At 42.1% G+C, this 20772-nt stretch overlaps 2 protein-coding genes across 2 annotated transcripts; one reads left to right on the top strand and one right to left on the bottom strand.

Annotated features, from left to right (window-relative positions):
• Positions 1-5707: 5707 nt before the first annotated feature.
• On the bottom strand, positions 5708-16769 carry LOC149082851 (uncharacterized). The gene is made up of 2 exons (XM_089236776.1): positions 16485-16769; positions 5708-9457 (listed from the first exon to the last, which is right to left on the bottom strand). Exons 1-2 carry the CDS (start codon positions 16710-16712, stop codon positions 5708-5710), a joined length of 3978 nt encoding a protein of 1325 aa, XP_089092902.1. The 5' UTR covers positions 16713-16769.
• LOC149082852 (uncharacterized) lies at positions 16679-19870 on the top strand. The gene is made up of 2 exons (XM_089236006.1): positions 16679-17337; positions 17948-19870. The coding sequence occupies exon 2, from the start codon at positions 17952-17954 to the stop codon at positions 19353-19355; it is 1404 nt and encodes a 467-aa protein (XP_089092132.1). The 5' UTR covers positions 16679-17337; positions 17948-17951; the 3' UTR covers positions 19356-19870.
• Positions 19871-20772: the final 902 nt, after the last annotated feature.

Raw genomic sequence — 20772 nt, forward strand, 5'->3', positions numbered from 1 at the left:
GGGTGCTCTTCGTCTGATCACGTGCACAAACGGTGCTCGTAACTCGTAAAAGGTTGAAGGCCTTTGGTTCAGGTCATCTCGAAGAAATGATGCCGAACACCCGAATAAGAAAAAATAAATGCGGGAAAAGTGAGTTGGAAACTTTCTTCAGGAAATAAAAATATTTATTCTGAATTATCACCTGGAAAATGATGTAACAATAAATGCGACCTCAAGCAAATAAATCTCACGAAATGAAGAAAGGAAATATAATGTCTCTATTGCTGAACTTTCTCAGTATCGAAGAGAGTCAATCCCGTGGAAGCGAGCGAGCACCAAACACTTGCATCCCTTTTGACGGTCGTTGGCCATGGATTCCGCGGCCTCTACCGCCAAAGCCGTTTTTTGCTCCGGTGAACTTCGCCTATGTCAATGGCAGAAAAGAAAAAGGCCGCGCTCTCTGCCACACAAACCATGTATGTAATCCCCTACTTGCGACGGAAAATGATAATAATACAAACAAAAAAACTACTGCGAAAGCTTTAACAGATTTTCATAGGTCGTCAACCTGTGAAATGTAGGGAAAAAAATTAGATAAAATTATAAAATTATATTTTTTTAAAAATAAAATAAATCATGGATTTTTTTTTTTTTTTAGATTTATAATTAAAATTATTGTTTCAATTTTGTTTCAAACAACTGAAAACATAATTTTGTGTTATAATTTATATAATCAAGGTATGAAGAATATAGAACAATGTTTGTTTTTTTTTTCAATATTTTTGCAAGTAGTAGCCTACAGACCGGTAAAAGTAGCTGCAACAATTACGGTGGACCAGCGGGATTGGAGAAATAATTTGCGGACTGCAAAAGGTGAATGAGTAGGAGCAATATTTTAACAAATGAATGGGAGAAATAATTTGCTTAGTTTGCGAAAAATAAATAAATAGGAAGGCAGTGCCGTCTTAACACATGAGCCCACCTAGGCACGGCCCGGGGCCTCATGAAAATGAAATCTGGTAAATTTTCGAAATTAAACATATGAATCGGCAGCCAGGTAGAGGGCCCCAGAAGAATCACTTTGCCCGAGATCCTAGGATGCTCTTAAGACGGCCCTGGTAGGAGGAATGATTTGTGGACTGACAAACAATAAAATCGGACAAATAATTTGAGGATTGGGAAAATGGCAATAATTTGCAGTCCCGCTGAAGACTAGGACAGAAACGAAAACGAATATAAAGGCGGTATAATATTTATTAATGGTAAAATTATATAGCGGTTATATGAATTTGAATTGAAATGCTTCGCGGACCGGCACCGGTCAGTGGAGCATCGGTGGAAGAACAGTGATATAAAGTGAAATATTTGTAATTGGGTGTTGTTTCCTTTTGATGCGTATATCTCGTTTTAACATGAGTGGTTATTTTTTCCACATCTTTCTATATGGACAATTAGTTTTTGAAAACTTCATTTAATGAGTGCAAAATTCCCTAGAAACGATTTTTTTTTATTTGAAAGCACTTACTTTCTTGCAATGACGGAAAGCGTTATCGATTCAAGGAATGACACGATATGGGTTTTCTCATGCAGTCAATGATGTATCAAGCTCTACTGATTATAACATAACTGAGTGAGGGAGGAAAATCAAATAAAAATCGCCATCTTATTAGTGCTTTTTAGCAGCAGTAAATAGCGTTATACAAGGTGGCAAATACAAGGCAATGCCTATCCCGATGAGTCATAAAGTTTTTCCCAAAAACCTTTTAATTCCTTTTAACCTCTACTGACTTATAGAGCAATGGTTAATACTATTAAAGTATGCAATTTACTTAATGTGAACTGTAGTTCAGGGCCGCCTAAAGGTCATCATGGGCTCCCGGGCCAAGGGATTTTTCCGAGGCTCTTCCTGTAAATTCTCGAAAAATTCAACTACTTATTATTTTTCTGAGGTCCCCTCTTCTCTTGAGGCCCCCAGGCCGTGCCTGGGTGGGGCCCGTGCGTTAAGACGCCACTGCTGTAGTTTATTGTGCGTTCCTTATAAATCAGCAGTAATGAGTGTCCAGCGTTCACTTTTTTTCAGGAAGATTACTTATTTCCCCTTACCGCATTGTACTCGTGAACCGTTGATCCTACAAGCATACTTCCAATTAGGAAAATTATCCGCATAACGTGTAGAATTCAGATACGTCATTCGTATCGCGGGGGGGGGGGGGGGGGAGGGTGTTGTACAATTTTTTAAAAAATTAACTCATTCTATAGACATCCTGTCCTCAAAAGTTGTTGCCCTGTCGTTCCTTGCCCCTCCCCCCCCCCAAAAAAGAAATCCACATTTATAAGTAGATTCGCAGAGTCAAAAATCGGAAGAAAGTTGGGGAAGAACAGCATAAATAGGGGCGAAAAGCGTTGTCCGTTAGTTTTTGCTGTTCTTTCCCAACTTTTCTCCGATTTTGAAATCAAATATCTGAGTGATTACTACACTTACAAATGTGAAAGTTTTTCTGTTGGTCTCAGGCAACAACTTTCTAATTGGGTTTTTTAGAACAGGGTGTCCTATAAAAAAGTTATTATTATTATTTTTTTTTAATAACTATACAACATGAATGCGGTATCTGAGTTCTACACTTAGCCTATTATTTGGATAATTTCTCTTACTGGAATTCTCTCTATGCCTCTAGGATCAACGATTCGCCAGTAATATGCGGCCAATGGAATCAAGTAGTCACCTGTATACAGCGGGGATTCTTAGACTTTTGTGTTCCACGGACCGTTTGAGCTGATAACATAAAGACCACGGGAGGATCCTTTCACAAAATTATATTCAGTACATAGGCGTACGCAGAATTTTCTCAAGGGGAGAGGGTTAAATTTTTTCCTGCAAAATAACACTATAATCTCGGCTTTGGGGGGGAGGATGCTCCCCCCCCCCTTTGCGTACGCCAATGATTCAGTGCATAACAACAAAATCTAACATATTTTCTCTACCATTTCCATAAAGAAGTGCCCCTAGAGAAGAATATGTTCCTATTTCTTCATTGGGGGACACACACTCATACTTCCGGCAGAACTCAATCGGTAGTAAATTGCCTATGGCGATAGACTGGAGTTGTGCTCGGTGTGAATGAATGAATGAATGTATGTATTTCTTCATTAAGACGTTCCAGAAGTTTGAAAGCTTTCTGATGGATGGTCACGACTGCGCATAGCTCATATACCAAGGCAACGTTGACTGTAGATACCCTGATATAAATATGAGACCTCAACGCCGCTCCAATCTTCAAAGAAGATCCAATATTTAACTTGAATGCGATTAAAGAGCCAACTGTAGAAAATATAATGTATCAAGTTTTCATGCAATTCCCTAACACAGTCATCAAAAATTTAAATATGTCGATCCCACTTAAAACGTTCCCACTTAGAGCGTTTTCCCACTTGGTACGACGTATTTTCGTGATCTCAAATCTAAGCAATTGTTATTAAGATTTCCTGCTTAAAACGTTTTCCCGCGTATAACGTTTTTTATGACGGTTTTGCGAAAAATGTTATAAGCGGGATGAATTGTATATTTACACCTGTTGGGCCGAGAGCATTTTACTAGCTTTTAACTACTGTTCTCTTCCCTGTCCCAGCTTTCTTTATCACATTAAGAATAACTGTTCTGCCGTGTCCATTCAAATATAGTTTTTTCTTTCTCTCTGTATTTTCTTTCAAATACTGCAAAATATGCAATTTAATTATAAACTTTAGATTGTAATAATTTTATCGTAATTTACTGGAACAAATAAATTATATTACGTCATATAAGACGTTAATTTCATTTATTAGCTAAGTGTGTTTTTCGAAAAATTATTATCTAAAATTACATAAAATCGGGGATTTTTTCACTTTGTGATAATCTATCGTTATCTCCTATTTTGTTGAATTTTCTTTTACGTTTAATCTTTCAGTAGAAACCTGTATCGTGTTAATTCGTAGTAAATGAATGATCGAAGTATTTAAATTGGAATATAACGTAGTAATACGTGATGAATATAAGCATAAAAGTTTTATTCATTAGACATTCAGATATAATTTTCCTCGACCGTGGGATTGCATGCATATTACCATGGTCACACGATTCTACTTGGCTCTTTTTATCGAGACAACTATCGTAATGGCTTGTAATATGCATCGAGAACAAAAAGCTATCGTCATTAAATTGATTTCCTTCAGTCAAACGGGACCAACTTCTGATACACACAGAGAGAGAGGGACGTACAAAAGGACGTCGGAAAGTATCTTGACCTGACTACTAATAAGACGTGTATCGATTCCAATCTTCGCGATGACTGGAAAGAAAAATTGTCAGCTTACTGGAAGTGAAACTCAGTCAGTCAACGTTGTGTTTGTTCCATTATCTTGACCAATTTACTACGAAGCAAAGATAGGAATTTTAAGCTATTGTAGAGGACCTTCTGTCTCTTGTATGATATCTACTCTTTCCGCGTGCGAACGACGAGTATCCGAGTCGTGACTCGAATTCGAGTCGATGTTGTGCTTACTTACTAACGGGAGTCGGATCTATTGTACAATGATATATATCTCTTACAACGAATATCTTGCACATAACAATGTCCAGGCTTTCGATCTATCTCTACGCGAAAATTATTATTTTACAAAGCTGCTAACTCAGACTAATACTTTCATGTGCTATTGAACAAGACCATGTTCTCTCTTCCATTGGGAGATGCAAAATGTGTGGTCGAAAAGTATTACGGGCTTAAAATGTATTCTGACTTTAACTGCCATCTCATGTCCATGTACAAGGCGTCCATAATTAAAAGGCTTATTTTTTGAAGTAGCCTACAGGCGAAACCAGTCATCAGAAAAGTGTAAAATTTTGTGGAGGAGTAGGGTGATTTTAGCGGTTTTGGTGCACAATAGGACTGCGCATTTGCTGCGCATCAAACAATAGGGCTCCCCACTTGCTGCGCATCAAACAATAGGGCTCCCCACTTGCTGCGCATCAAACAAATGGGTGCTTCGCACTTGTTGAGGCTCGCTAGATGGCGCTTCCTATGACGTCATTCCTAAATTATCGTTCTTGCCTATGATGTCATTCCCAAATTATCGTTTTTCAGGGGGGTCATTCCTAAATTAAACTTTATTTCCCAAGTGATGATTTTTTTCAGGGAACATTCCTAAATTAAACTTTTGAATTCATTTTCTGACTTAGAAAAAATTTGCTCCTAAATTAAACTTTATTTCCTGACTTGTTTTTTTTTTTTTTGGAGGGATGCTCCTAAATTTTTTTTTTCCATCCCAAGTGATGAGATTATTTCAAAGAGGGGTCATTCCTAAATTAATCTTTTCTTCCACAAATTATTGTTTTTTTACTGACTTAGTTATTTTTCTAATGATTTTTTTTTTTTCATTCCTAAATTAAACTTTTTTTTTCACATATCAAGCTGTAAAATAAAATTCCCTCAAAAAGAAATGTTATTGACTTTTCATCATACTCAAGCTGAAAAAAAAAAAATCACACGTAACTCAATTAATGACAGAAGCATTGATGATAAAGAAAATTAAATTTTAATGATACACAAAATAAATGAGAAAAAATATATATACAAGAATAAATGGAAAAAATATATATACAAAATAAATGGAAAAAAATATATACAAAATAAATGGAAAAATATGTTAAAATAAATGGGAAAAAATATGTACATCAGTGTCCATGTAGCACTGTTCATCGAATGGCATAGTGGCCATACGCATATGTTTTAATGCCATCACCGAGAATATAGCGTTTATCGTCGCGAGGGCACAGCGACGTTTTGCGGAGGGCGACCGTTTGAAGTTTGTGGTTACTGGAGGAGATTTTTAGCATAGTATTTTTGATCGAGGAGTTGTTGCGGAGGCAAGTCAGATAATCTTGATGTTTTAGTTGTTTTTTAACAACCGCACGAACGACCCCTTTGGCGGTCTTTTTCTCCGCGACTGCTGTGACCATGCTGTACATTTTTGATCTTAATCCGACGAATTCCACAACGGGTTCGCCGCCGTTCTCGTCCTTCATGACGCCCACCACTTTTTTGTTGTGCAGGCTAAACAGAGGATGATCACCGGGGTAATTTGACGTGTCGAACCTGTGTAGCTCCTCCCTCATGTCTTTGTAAATGTCACCGGTTTTTATCTCGTAGAGGAATGAATCTGTATCTGTGAACAAAACTTCCACACCGGGTCCGTACTTTTTCTTCATAAAATTATAATGGAAGTCCGCCATCAAGTGTTTGGACAGGTCCAAAATCGTGACACCGGTATATATGGGCCTGTCCAGATGGATTTTCGTCTTCAACATCTTGATGACGGCTAACTCACCGGTGATTATCCTGAAGCATTCGAATGCCGGGGATGATATTAGCTTCCTCAAGCTCTTCTGATTGTTGGCGAGACGGATGTCGACGTGCTTCCTCAAATTTTCTAGCGATTTCCCGTACACAGCGTTGTTGAGGAGCTTATAGAAGTCCTTTTCGAATTCGCACCGGGCTTGCTTCCTCTTTTCCGTATTGAACGCTATGTACGGGCGTATCCAGGGCTCCTGTGTGAATTCGACTGCACGCCGAACACCCGTCAGCTTCATTCCCAGCGACGTGTATAACTTCAGGCACCGGTAATGGATCACATAGGAAGTTTTGTTCATCAGATTTGGTGAGAGCTTTTTGGATGGTTTATCACCGGGTCTTCTGATGAATGGAGAGAGCATGTCACCAGTAATTTCAATGTTTTCTGCCGCCAAGGGGAAACAATTGTGCTCGTCGTGCAACTTCACCGGGTATTCCATGTCCACTTCTAAAATATACCCCTTGACGGCGTTGTCATCGATGTTGAGAAAATCGATGCTCTCAAGTTCACTGGGGGACAACCATCTGAAGTCTCTCACCGGGAGGGGCTCCATCATACACTTTCCATATAAATTATTCACATCATAGTACATGATATATGATGTAGGTTCACTGGGGTTATAACCGGGTATTAACGGGTTGTTGGCTCGCGCATACCGCTTGGAGATCACTGAGACCCCACCTCGGATACCTTTCTCCATGAAGAGATGCATGTCCGGATCGTTGATCAATTCGAGCTTGACACCGGTCATTCGCAGACATGCGTTCCAGGCCAATCCCGGGGATGTGAACGTATGCACCGGGTCGATCTTGTAGTTTTCTTCGCAGAGTTTTCTAAAACTCTCGAACACATCCCCGAGAAGCAGCACGTCAGTCTTCACGTAGAGGTTGTGGTAATCACCGAGGTTGGAACACCGGAATTCTCTCCAAACGGTATGCGCATATGTATACTCGTCACTGGTTATATGTTGATCCCCCAGAGAGGTGTAAAAGGCCTCTCGTGGGGGCAGCACCGGATCTTCGAACTTCTCAAACGAGTCAACGTACTCGTACGGATAACATCCTTTACGTTGAAGAAGATGACTCGTAGCTCCAAAACATTTCTTCATGTTGTTGAAGTCACCGGGGTTCATCGCTTGCACGAGCGAATCCAACGACGCCGCCAAGAACTGGTTGGAATCCAGGAATCGCAGGCGACCGAGAGAAAAGGAGATAAATTTCTCCATATTCCTCCCGATCACCTGGATCCTGCGATCGGGGTACCGGGAAAGTCCTTGCATCAGGAAATGAGCGTCGTAGTTTTGTAAATTGTGAAATATAACCGGGATGTGACGTCTTAACCTGAGCTGGAGATTGCACTTCTGATGCAGCGCCGCTCTAAAACCACCGGTGATGTGACAGTGGTCACGAACCCTGTCGTCACCGAGTGGGCGGTCGCACACCATACAAGTGGTCGCATTCCCGAATCTCTCTTCATCTTCAGCTGTCATCTGCAGAGGCACCGGGTTGTCGAGCTTGCCCATAACCACTCGTTCTTCTTCGACGAGACACCGGAAGAAGACGTCCACGCAATCTTCACCCCTGTACACTGTGGGCTCTTTCACGTATACACCATCGGGCCCCACGACCGTATACGCGAATCCACAGGGGCGGTGAAGGCTCTTCTGGGTTGTGCTAGAGAGAGACGGGTTCGGCTTACAGCTGTCCACCTTCTCCAAGATCGCCTCAAAGTCCGCATATATGACGTATGGAACGTGCAGCTGGTAATGGTTGTTCTTGAAGAACATCACGTTGTCGTCTACACCGGGATACGTCACTCGTTGCAGACCGTGTGTCTGGCAAAGTGGTTCGTGCGCATTCAGCTGCTCGAGGGAGGAGAAGCGTTGCAAGCAATAATTGCAAAAGTGGGATGCACCTTCATACTTGGTCGTGTAGGAAAGCAAACGAGACATGTTTTGGATGAGGCAGTAGTGCGACGTTGTCTCGTTGCTGATGAACAAGAGGTTGATTGGTGTACCAGACACCACCTCACTAATCCTGAGAGGAAAGACTTCTCCCCCCTCCAACCCAAAGACGTTAATGCGCACTGAATTCGCAGCTTCGAACCGTGGGATTTGTTTAAGTGTCACCGGGTATACTAATTCACTGGTATTCAATTCATTCTCATACTGAATATAGTTGAACACCCTTTCGGGGTTTTGCTTCACCGGGTGTAGGGCAGCCAACACACACCAGAGAAAGCATTTCTCATCATCGTTCTTTACATTTACCACTGCTCTTCTGCTGGCTACCCCCTTTGGCAGCGGAATATAAGTGGCGGCCGCTAGTGGTTGGTATTGCGCCGTGTTTAGCTCAAGCAAGAGCACGCGCTCGAGCACCCAACCACTTCCGCTGCCTTCAAAATCCTCTGTCGCCTGCTTTACCTTTACGAAGGCTATTTGTAGGTGCTCTTCTATCTGGTCGGCGGTTAAAGTGGTGAGCATTTTACTTCGAAGATACCCGTTGCAGAACTCGTCCTCGCCGTCACTTCCTTTCCTGGAAAAAACAGCAGTCGCGACGATGTTCCATTTAAGGGACCTGTGGGTGGTCATGTCCTCCCTCAACAGCCGCGTCAACTCCTCTCTCACGCTGTCGAGGAAGGTGGTCATATCCATTTCGGTGTCTGGGGTGGGGATCAATTCGTGCGTCGACAACATGTCGAGTGCGCGCCTGACTTGCCCTCCTCCTCCTAGCTGTGCTCCTCCTTGGGGTGCTCCAAGCTGCTGCTGTGCCCCATGGCTCGGTGATGGCCGCTGTGGTGGTGCTCCTCCTTGCGCCCACTGTGGGGACGCATCATGCTGGGGTGGTCCTGCTCGGTGATGGCTCGGTGATGGCCTCTGTGGTGGTGCTCCTTGTGCCCACTGTGGGGGCACACCATGCTGGGGTGGCGCACCATGCCCCATGGCACGCTGGTGGCGCATCAAATCGCTCTTGCGGTGAAACGCTGCATCGCACACCAAACACTTGTGGCGACGCTCGCCATGCGTTAGCCTGTGCTGATTCAGATTCCTACGCAAGGAAAACTCCTTGCCGCACGTCTCGCATAGGTGTCGCTCCTGAAAAACAAATAAAAAGGGAATGTAGGACACGTAAGTCTAACACAAGCAATGGATGAGAGGTATAGAAACCCACGTCTTCCCGCTAGTTTCGGTGGCGTATCCGCCCTCAAGCGCGTGCTCAAGTCATCAAAGAAAAAAGAAATCAGAGATTGGTTGGCTGGCGAGAGAGCGTACACGTTACACAGATCCATTAAAAAAGTGTTTCCCCGCAACAAAACAATAGTGGCCGGTCTAAACAGTCAATTTCAAATCGACTTGGTGGACATGCGTAATCTAGCAATTCACAACGATGGTTACAACTATCTTTTAACGTGCATCGACGTCTTTTCCAAGTACGGTTTCGTCGTGCCTCTCAAAAGGAAAACCGGTGACAGCGTGGCCAAAGCTTTAGAAAGCATCTTTCAACAACGTCAACCAGTGGCGCTACAGAGCGATAAGGGGCGCGAATTTATAGCGTCACCAGTCCAGCGCTACCTCAAGCGTCAAGGTGTAAAGTTTTTCACTACGGAGAACGAACAGATAAAGGCCAGCGTGGTGGAAAGATGGAACAGGTCTCTCAGAAACTGGATGTACAAGTACTTCACTGCCAAGAACACGTATCGCTACATCGACATGATCGAAGACCTCGTGTGGAGTTACAATCACAGGTATCACAGGTCTATAAAAATGAGGCCCGTGGACGTGAACCCCGGAAACGAGCCGGAGGTGTGGAACAATCTCTATGGGGATACACCCAAGAAACAAGATTGCAAGTTTAAAGTGGGTGATCACGTGCGCATCACAAGATCAAAACACACCTTCGAGAGGGGGTACGATTCTAATTTCACCGAAGAGATATTCGTGGTGACCGAGTGCGTGAAAAGGGAAATTCCCGTTTACAAGCTCGAGGACCTGATGGGGGAAGAAATCAAGGGCACATTCTACGCTGAAGAGATGGTAGGTGTAAAGATGGGAGAAAAATTTCCGATTGAAAAAGTTTTAAAGAAGAGGAGAAGAAAAGGAATTATTCAATACCTCGTGAAATTTCGGGGGTATCCGAAAAAATTCAACGCGTGGGTGGTCCTATAAAAACCCGGAAACAGTGCGCGCATCTGTCATTTCAGAGATGGCTTCTTTCTATCTCACTCTACCCAGCGATGCTTCCAGAGACTTTTTTCCCGACAACACGCTCTCGAGTTTCGTGGTTAAACTTCCAAACACCCTGGAATTCGAATCCGAGATGGAAGTCGCACTGTCGGAGATAATTTATCCCCATTCATTCCACAACATCACTCAAGAGACAAACACTTTCGAATTCGATGTCGGAAACAAGATAATGAAGACCGGTCGCATAGCCCCGGGTTTCTACGAGACGACCCCCGAACTGATCAAAGCCATATCCACTCAAAATTTTCAAGACAAGATTGGTGTGACGTACAATAAAATCACGAAAAAAGTTAAGGTGAACCTCAAGAAAGACACCAAGCTCAGTCTCAGACACGGTATAGCCGAAAACCTGGGTTTCGAACCCGGCCTGATAGAGGGTCCGACCATAGTCGAGGGTCCTTTCACAGCCGATCCTAAATTAGACTTTCATCTCTTGTACGTGTACTGCAACCTGGTCGAACCTCAGGTCGTGGGTAACACCTACGCCCCGCTACTGAGAATCGTGAAAACTAGCGGTCAGGACGGGGATATCGTCAGCGTGTCTTTCGAACGCGCCCATTACGTGCCGCTGGCCAGAAAGAGTTTCGACATCGTTCACATGTATTTAAGGACGCACATGGGCAAGTTTTTCACATTTCAACGTGGAAAGGTGATAGTGAAACTACACTTTAGACTGCGACATGCATTATAAACCGTACCGGAGCTGTGCCCACAGCATCAACGATTATTATCTCGCTCAGGCTGGAAACGGACTCGGATATTATCAGGGTAGCGCTCTGCAAAGAGGTTATGGCCTCGGATCTATATTCAGCTCTCTCTTCAGATCGGCCGTGCCCCTGTTGAAACGCGGTGCCAAGGCAGTCGGTTCTCAACTGTTGCGCTCTGGTGTGGATTTCGCCAACGACATCGTTCAAGGAAAAGACGCAAAGATCGCAGCTCGCGATCGTGCCAAGGAAGCCGGAAGGTCTCTCACGGATAAGGGGGCCAATAAAATCAAATCCATGCTCGGAGGAAAGAATAAAAGGAAGAGACTCGTCAAGAAAACCGTCAGTAAGAAGAGAGCTAGAAAGCTGTCGACATCCGATATATTCAGCGATGGCTTTAATCCACGAAAATTCTCATGAATGTTTGAAAAGCGAAGCCGATCTGTTCACGGTGCCACCCACGGAAACCTCTATAGAATCAGCCGAATGGGTCCAGTACCATCCCATATCTCAAGTGCGTGATTCGGGGGCCCCCATCGAATTTCACGTGGCCGGTAGTGCCGAAGAATACATAGACCTTTCTGCCACTCAGCTGTATGTCAGAGTAAAGGTGACAAAACCAGAAACCGCCGAAGCCGTATCGACGGCGAATAATTTCTTGCATACCCTTTTCTCTCAGATTGACGTCACGTTGAATGGAAGAACGCTCACAAACTCATCACACACTTATCCGTATCGAGCTTACCTGGAAACACTGCTTAACTACGGATCGGATGCAAAGAGAGGACCCCTGACAGCCGAGGGCTACTACAAGGACACTGCAGGTCACATGTCTGACCTCACCAAGAACGAAGGGGCCAAGAAGAGAGCTAAACTCGCGGAAAATTCTTTTGAAATGATGGGCGTGCCTCACGTCGACATATTCTATCAACCGAAGCTGATGCTCTCTCTCGTGGACTTGAAGATGAGACTGGTTCGATCGAAACCCGAGTTCTTTCTGATCACTGCTGCTCAGGGTTGCGACGTGGTTATCGAGCAAGCGAGTATTTTTGTGCGTAAAGTAAGAATGAATCCTGCTGTGGCTGTAGCGCATGCCATGGCGCTCGAGAAAACAACAGCCAAATATTGCATTAACCGCGTGATATGCAAGGTCTATTCGATATCCATGGGAAGCATGAGTTTCGTGCAAGATAACGTATTTCTGGGTGTCATGCCTAAGCGATTGGTTATGGGCATGGTGGACACGGAAGCATTCAACGGAACGTTCGGTTTGAACCCCTTCGACTTCAAGCACAACAACGTCAACTTTGTTTCTGTTTCTATCGATGGAAGACCCGTCCCCCACACGTCGCTACAACCAGACTTTAGGAACAGACACGTCATCAGAGCCTACAACACACTCTTCGTGGGCACCGGAAGGCCCGGAGAAGATAAAGGATGTGACGTGAGCAGAGAAGAATATGAAGCCGGCGGTTACAGCCTCTTCGCCTTCAACCTGATACCCGACATGAGTGACTGCGGACACGTGCACCTACAAAAGCAGGGTAATCTGCGAGTGGAACTCAAGTTTTCCTCAGCCTTGACCAAGACCGTGTCGGTTATCATATTTGCCGAATTCGAATCGTTGGTGGAAATAACAAAGTCCAGAAGCGTCTTGTGTGACTTTGCGGGATGAACACTAAACAGATAGAGCACGCCCTCTCGACACACCCCCACACTCGAAAGGCTTTCCTAGGTGTTTTTGCGAGTGACAATTTACCCGAAAATGTGATCGCTTATCCCGCTGCACTGGTTGTGAACACGGACAGAGAGAATGAACCCGGAACGCACTGGTTGGCTATTTACATCGAAAACGAAGCGAGAGCTGATTTCTTCGACTCTTACGGGAACCCGCCCACCTATTTCAAGAAGGGACACATAAACAGATTTCTACGACGCTACTCGCGCGTCGACTATAATGACGTCATGTTACAATCAGATAAGACAACCGTGTGCGGTCACTATGTGATTTTTTTTATCTATTCTCGATGTATCGGCAAAAGTATGAATAATATTGTATCGCGTTTTAATATGCAAAACGATATGCGCGTAGCAAGCTTTGTAAAGAAAAATTTTTCTGTTAAATAAAAGAGAAAAAAAATTCATTCATTTGTCATTTACTATGGAACCTTTCAAGCTGACACATCCGAGCACCGTGCTCATTGCCGGACCCACCGGTTCGGGAAAAACATATTTTCTCAGAGAACTATTAAAACACAGAAACGAAATGTTTCGAGAGCCTCGTCCGAAACGAGTTATATGGTTTTACGGCGAATATCAGACTTTGTTCGAAGATATGGAAGACTACGTTGAGTTTCGAGAGGGGAGCAATTTCGAAAGCGTGGAAGAAGACAGCTTGGTGATTTTAGATGACCTCATGAACGAGCTATCGGGCGAGAAAAAATTAGCAAACCTTTTCACAAAGTACAGTCACCACAGAAAATTGACCGTGATTTTCATAGTGCAGAACGTGTTTCACCAGGGGCGGGAAATGAGAAACGTTTCTCTGAACGCGCAATATATGTTTCTATTCAAAAATAGAAGAGATGTCAGTCAGGTGACCCACCTGGGACGTCAGCTGTTTCCCAATAAAATCAAATTTTTCAACGAGGTGTTCGAGGATAGCACGAAAAAACCGTATTCGTATTTAATGGTTGATTTACGACCCGAGACGGAGGAGGAAATGCGCCTGCGCACTAACGTGTTACCTGGGCAGACGCAATATATCTATAAACCCAGGAAATGAAACTTTCCATTTTCGAACATGACGGCTGTGATAGAGGTCGAGGGTTTCCAGCTGTCGGATAGAACATTCATAATCAAGGAGTTGGCGTGGTGTTTCATGCATTCGAGAGAAAATTTTCACTATGTATATAAACCGCCCAAAAAGTTTTCGGAATTATCTCCTAGAGATAGACACCAATGTCTCTACGTCACCAACAACATACACGAAATATCGTGGTCGGCGGGTGATGTACCTTTTGAAATGCTGGAGCAACATTTGCAGCGATTATCAAAAGTCGTATTGTATACGAAAGGCCACGACAAGTGTCGGATGCTACTGCAGCAGTACGGGTTAAAAGTTTATAATCTAGATGCGATTCTCTGCCCCAACATTGTGGACTTGCCAGAAGTGAGCGCGAACTGTTTTCTCCACGAAAACATGATAAAGCACTGCGCGCTGAAGAAGGCTATAGCATATAGCATATGGTTGGAATAAAAACATCGTTATTTTAAAGTATGGCATTGGAGAAGCAACAAGTGCTTCGTCTACTCTCTGCCTGTCCGAGGAATAAACGTAAGGATTTGTTGAAGAAATTACCGAAATCAGCATTAAAGACAGTCTGCGAGTGCTCACTCAATATTTTGAAGGGTGTCATACCGTTATCCTCAAAACAGAAAAATAAACTGAAAAGGCACAGAAATACACTTCGCAAACTCGCCTGCAAAAAGACGCCGCTATACGAGAAAAAGCGCGTGCTGATTCAGAAAGGAGGTTTTTTGTTCCAGTTAATCCCAGCCGCCATACAAACCCTCGCCACTTTGTTCACGAGATAATGGAGCACGCACAGAAATTCGCTCTGGTTCCAGAACAATTGTTATCGCGTCATGTGACCACAAAAGAGCAGCTTTCTGAGTTGGACAACGAGATGTTGAAAATACTTCGAAGCAAGGAGCCCGAAGCTATAAAAATTAAACTCTATCAGAATCTGCTGAACAAGAGAATCAACGTCGCCGAGAACAATCCACCGCGGTTACCAGAACCGAAAATTCAAGAAGTAGAAAAAGAGAAGAAAAAGAAAGTTGACGAATTACCAATAGCTCTGATTTCTGTCCCGAAATCGCAAAGAGGGCACTCAGAAAAAATTATCACGCATATAAATAAGCATCCGAACATATTAAAAATTAATTCTAACGGCTCGATCGTTTATAAGAGCAGACTCATCAAAGGAAGCGACATTCGCGATTTGATATCAAGTGTGGTCGGTCGGAGAAAATCACCCGTGGTGGGTCAAGAAATTTTCCTGAAAGCGCTAGAAGAAACCGGAGCTCCGAGAGATTATATAAAAAACCCATTTTTGAAACATATTTGGTTAGAGCTTTGAAATGCCAACAACAGTGGAAGCCGTGATCTACGATCAAAACAATAGAAAGCAGGGTATCGCATGGAAAACGGATGTACCGTCATTCGATTTACCGAGCTGCTGGTCCTACGAATTGGAGAGTAATGGAGAACTGATAAGACACAAGAGAATGTTCGCCATATTCACGATACTGATTGTTATATTATTTACTCTTATAGCAACAACATATAAAAATCAAATGGACTTTGAAAGATGTAATTCCTCTCTTCCGCTGGGAGGAAATATTTTTCTCACGTATTGTAATAAAACCTACGATATACGCTATTTTAGCGGAAATGCGCCCACTACGAAAGCCGTTAATCTCACCAGTGCGCAAATGTATAAATTGATTCACGAGTCTGCTGATGTACAATTGAATAAAAAAATTTCTATTTGAATTCTTGTGTCGTTTTGAAATTGTTTCGCGACATGAAATTCCCAGATGTTTCGCAGCTCTACCATTAAATAAAGTTTAAATACCTTACATGAAATAAATTTAACTTGAAATAAATTTACGCCTGAGAAATTGTTTCGCGACATGAAATACAACTGAATAATTTTTTTTCGATGAATGAAAATTTAACTCGCGACATAAATAAATTTGATTTGAAATTAAATTTAACTCGGAATAAAATTTAACTTGTAATGAAATTCCCAGATGTTTCGCAGCTCTACCATTAAATAAAGTTTAAATACCTTACATGAAATAAATTTAACTTGAAATAAATTTACGCCTGAGAAATTGTTTCGCGACATGAAATACAACTGAATAATTTTTTTTTCGATGAATGAAAATTTAACTCGCGACATAAATAAATTTGATTTGAAATTAAATTTAACTCGAAATAAAATTTAACTTGTAATGAAATTCCCAGATGTTTCGCAGCTCTACCATTAAATAAATGAGTTTAAATACCTTACATGAAATAAATTCAACTCGAAATAAAATTTACTCCTGAAAATTAATTTGGAATAAAATTTAACGCGCGATAATTTAAAAAAACAACTAACCTCTTTCTTCTTCTTCTCTGACGGAGCATATCCACTTGGTCCAGCTTCTACTGGCGCAGGACGCTTCAGGCATTGCTGGATGAAATTCTCCTCATCCTCAATCATTAATTTTATATCGCGATCACTAACTAAATCCTCGTTGAGACATTCATTGACGAAATTATCGTCATTTTCCAACAATCTAACTAATTCTTCTTTACTTATACCGAAATCGATAAAACTAGCCATTGCGCGAACGTACGAAGCGAAAGCTAAAAAACTTGATGCTGTCTGGACAAAACTCAAAAACGAAGTGAGAGGATCTGCAAAGAAGATGATACTTTTAATGAGATAAAGGGTTAGGAAGCGATAACGAGTCTCGTGTGCTATGCGTCATTACTCGGGCAGACAGTACTCATATAGTTATCAGTGTCGCGTGCAGAATAATCGAAGCAACGCGAGTGATGCATACTCACGTCAATATCATTATCAGTGATTTATGTAACATTGGATAGTGTATCGTTAGATATTGGTACTGTATCAGTGATGCATGCTCACATGAATATATTGTATCAGTGATTCACGTGAATGAGATAGTGATGCTACTCACATCATTATCAGTGATTCATGTAACATTGGATAGTGTATCATTAGATATTGGTACTGTATCAGTGATGCATGCTCACATGAATATATTGTATTAGTGATTCACGTGAATGAGATAGTGATGCTACTGGGTGCACTTTGAGATTCACAGTATATTCCTATACTTATGCTTATCAACTGCAACTGCAGTATATAAACTGCGGGACAGACACAATTCCTTAACTTAGTTCTCTCGCTCGCTTGGATACACTTCTCTCTCCGCAACTTGGTAAGATTTTTTTTTTCTATGGCTTCTTGCGTGTTAGATTTTGAGGGATTCTTGCTTAAAAGTGGGATATATGTTGTTAAGGAAATGGCTTGCTTTGATTTAAGCACAGGGAGAGTATATCACTCTCTCTACAAGCCGCCATTCTCTAGCAAGGAGCTATCCGAAGAAGATTTCCCACAAATGCTCTGGGTTAGCAGAAATCTTCTTAATATTAGATGGGGGGAAGGGCTTTTCGATTATAATTTAATGAAAATTCATCTCACCACTGTTAATAACAGATATAGTTGCATTTATGTGAACTGCAGGCAAAAAAAAAAATTTCTAGAGCAACGATTCAACCTGGAGACAGTGAAAGTCTTAAACTTCCCAAAATCCTTGACTTCTTGCGGGTTTCACCCTCTGCAAAAAGGGCATTGCGCAAGAAGCAAGGTCGTAGCATGCGCTGAATGGTTAGATGCATAAAAATTTAATTTTGTAAAATAATAATAATAATAAAAATTTAAAAAACTTAAAAAAAAAAAAAACTTCTGTTAAAATATATATTTCGCAATTTTTTTTTTTTTCATCTTGAGAGTTGCGGAGAGAGACTGTATGCGTTGTTTTCATTTAGACAGATGGAAAGCCTCCGCTATGAATACGCTCGGAACGTACTGGATACTTCCGTTGCGATACTACACCAGCTCGAATCTGAAATCGTGTACCGTCCAGCAGAGGAATGCGTCTTCAAGTTTGGCGACAAGACTTATCCGATGCCCAGACAGCATGCTGGGTATGGTGACGCTGGCCTACACTACACCTTTTCCGGAATGACCCTCCAGGCCCAACCGTGGACACCTCTCCTCTTGGATTTGAAAGCCGTGGTCGAGAGCATCTCAGGCCATGACTACAACTTTGTTGTCGTCAACCGATACTCTGATGGAACCAAGAGCATCTCCCCGCATTCCGATGACGAATCACAGCTCGTCAAAGATTACCCCATCGCTTGCCTCTCCCTGGGCGCTGAAAGAAAGCTCGTGTTCTCTCGACGGGGGCACCAATCCGTGGACCGAATCCTGGAACACAACAGCCTGCTGACGATGCTACCTCCAACCAACCAGCTGTGGCGTCACGCGATACCTAAAGACCCAAAAGTAAAAGACGTCCGACTCAGCCTGACGTTCCGGAAAATGGTTTCGAGTAACAAGCGCCCATCACCGAACACTCAACCACCATCGGCTAAGAGATCTCGCAGCAGTGGATTCAATAAGGAAGCGCCGCCTCCCAACATCTTTCACGTGAAGGAGAACTTTTTCGTCAGCGTCGTGATCTTCAGTGGTGAAGTGCGCGTACATATTCGAGAATTTTTCGAACGCGATGGACTCATGCACCCAGCTAAAAATGGAGTGACTCTTTCGCCGTACGTGTGGGAATGTTTGAGAACCGAATTCTCTCGTCGTACTATGCTGCAACGCGTTGATAGAACTTTCCTAGTGTCGGAGAACCTGATCGTGGACTACAGCGGTGATGATGTGCTAATTCAAACTCTACATCGCGGGGACAACAAAATTTTCAAGTGCTCCGAAAACCCCCTCAAAATGACTTTCCAGGCAATCGAGGCACTCTTCTGGAGCGAGGATGATAAACCACTTCATACCGTGATCAGTGAGCTCGTGCAGAAAACGCTCTGCTTGGACTATCTGAAAGTGTGTGTGCGCGAAAACCAAACTAAAGGAACGAGTTCTATGGATATCACCGACATTTTGGCTAAATTGGTGAGTGAAAAACTTTTTGCTAGCATCGAAAAAATTGTTGACTGCCATGGGTGTTCCATGGGATATGCTAATCAGTTGGGTCATGAATGTCTGCAGTTGAATGATAATTTAATGTTTTATAAATATTTTGATCATGCTTTAACCCTGATTGACTTTCGCGAAGTCGCTAAAACTCTGGCGGAAAATTACGATGTAGCGGAAAAATGTTTTAATGCGATTGATTTTGATGTTTTGAAATCTAAGATAGAAGAAATTTATTTGAAATAAATGAAAATCATATAAAATGACTTTGTATTTTATTGCTCCTTTGGTTTATTTTTACTTTTCAGCTTGGACATACAAAAGTTTATTTGTGACTTGAAAAAAATTTTATTTTAAAATTAATGAAACGATTCATCTTTGTTTAGTTTAGAAAATAAAGTTTAATTTAGGAATGAAAAAATCATCAGAAAATAAAGTTTAATGTAGGAAAGATCCCCAAGTTAGAAAAAAAAAAAAAAAGTCTGAAATTAAACGATAATTTGGGAAAGATCCTTCTCTTTGGTGATATCTTCGAAGTGACGTTATGGGAAAATCTTGGGATAGAAAAAAATTAAGTTAGAAAATGCATCCCTCCAAAAAATAACAAAGTCAGAAAATAAAGTTTAATTTAGGAATGACCCCTCTTTGAAATAATCTCATCACTTGGGAAGTCAGAAAATAAACGATAATTTGGGAAAGAGTTGAAAGAACGGTAATGAACTTTAAATTTCCCAGGGTGTTGAGAAAAAAAAAAAAAACAAGTCAGGAAATAAAGTTTAATTTAGGAGCAAATTTTTTCTAAGTCAGAAAATGAATTCAAAAGTTTAATTTAGGAATGTTCCCTGAAAAAAATCATCACTTGGGAAATAAAGTTTAATTTAGGAATGACCCCCCTGAAAAACGATAATTTGGGAATGACATCATAGGCAAGAACGATAATTTAGGAATGACGTCATAGGAAGCGCCATCTAGCGAGCCTCAACAAGTGCGAAGCACCCATTTGTTTGATGCGCAGCAAGTGGGGAGCCCTATTGTTTGATGCGCAGCAAGTGGGGAGCCCTATTGTTTGATGCGCAGCAAATGCGCAGTCCTATTGTGCACCAAAACCGCTAAAATCACCCTACTTGGAGGACTTCATGAAGTGGATGGGAATTTGTTTCAAGGGGGAAAAAAATTAGTTGCACATGTCACCACCAGAAGGCACTTTGAATACCTGTAGTAAACAAGTAAATTCGTGTAATGTCACGCAGCAGCTGTTATAAAACCTAGACACATTCGCAGAGATCTTGTTTCTCAATGTTTGCTGCTCGCAATGACGATAAGTTTACCAGATCGCGCTTTCTTGGTCAAATTGTTTTACCATAACAGCAATTCCGCAATAACTCTCTCTGCTCTACGGAAATATCGGACTTGGAAGAGGATTCGAAAAGGTCCAATGAATGTTAAAAACCTTCGTAGTATGATAATGAAATTTGAAACCACACGATTGTTGGCTATTCATCCTGGAATCCGTTTCTATAGACGCAGTACAGGAGGTTTAACTTCAGGTGGAAGAGGACAGAGCTTCAAATAATTTTCGTGGTAGTGTCGCACTAGTGTCAGGCGTGTAACACAGGCGTTGGATAGGCCACGTTCAACTGTCCATAAGATCATGCGGCATATT

This window comes from Pholcus phalangioides, unplaced genomic scaffold, assembly GCF_987345545.1.
Source record: "Pholcus phalangioides strain wild (caught in Gottingen) unplaced genomic scaffold, Ppha-v1.0 ptg000009l_1, whole genome shotgun sequence".
Classification (NCBI taxonomy): domain Eukaryota; kingdom Metazoa; phylum Arthropoda; class Arachnida; order Araneae; family Pholcidae; genus Pholcus; species Pholcus phalangioides.

Excerpts from the sequence above, each read along its gene's own strand:
- LOC149082852 (XM_089236006.1), top strand. The coding sequence starts at position 17,952 with ATGGAAAGCCTCCGCTATGAATACGCTCGGAACGTACTGGATACTTCC.
- LOC149082851 (XM_089236776.1), bottom strand. The coding sequence starts at position 16,712 with ATGGCTAGTTTTATCGATTTCGGTATAAGTAAAGAAGAATTAGTTAGA. Across the intron at positions 9,458-16,484 it reads CAGAGAAGAAGAAGAAAGAG|GAGCGACACCTATGCGAGAC; the intron begins GTTAGTTGTTTT and ends TTTGTTTTTCAG.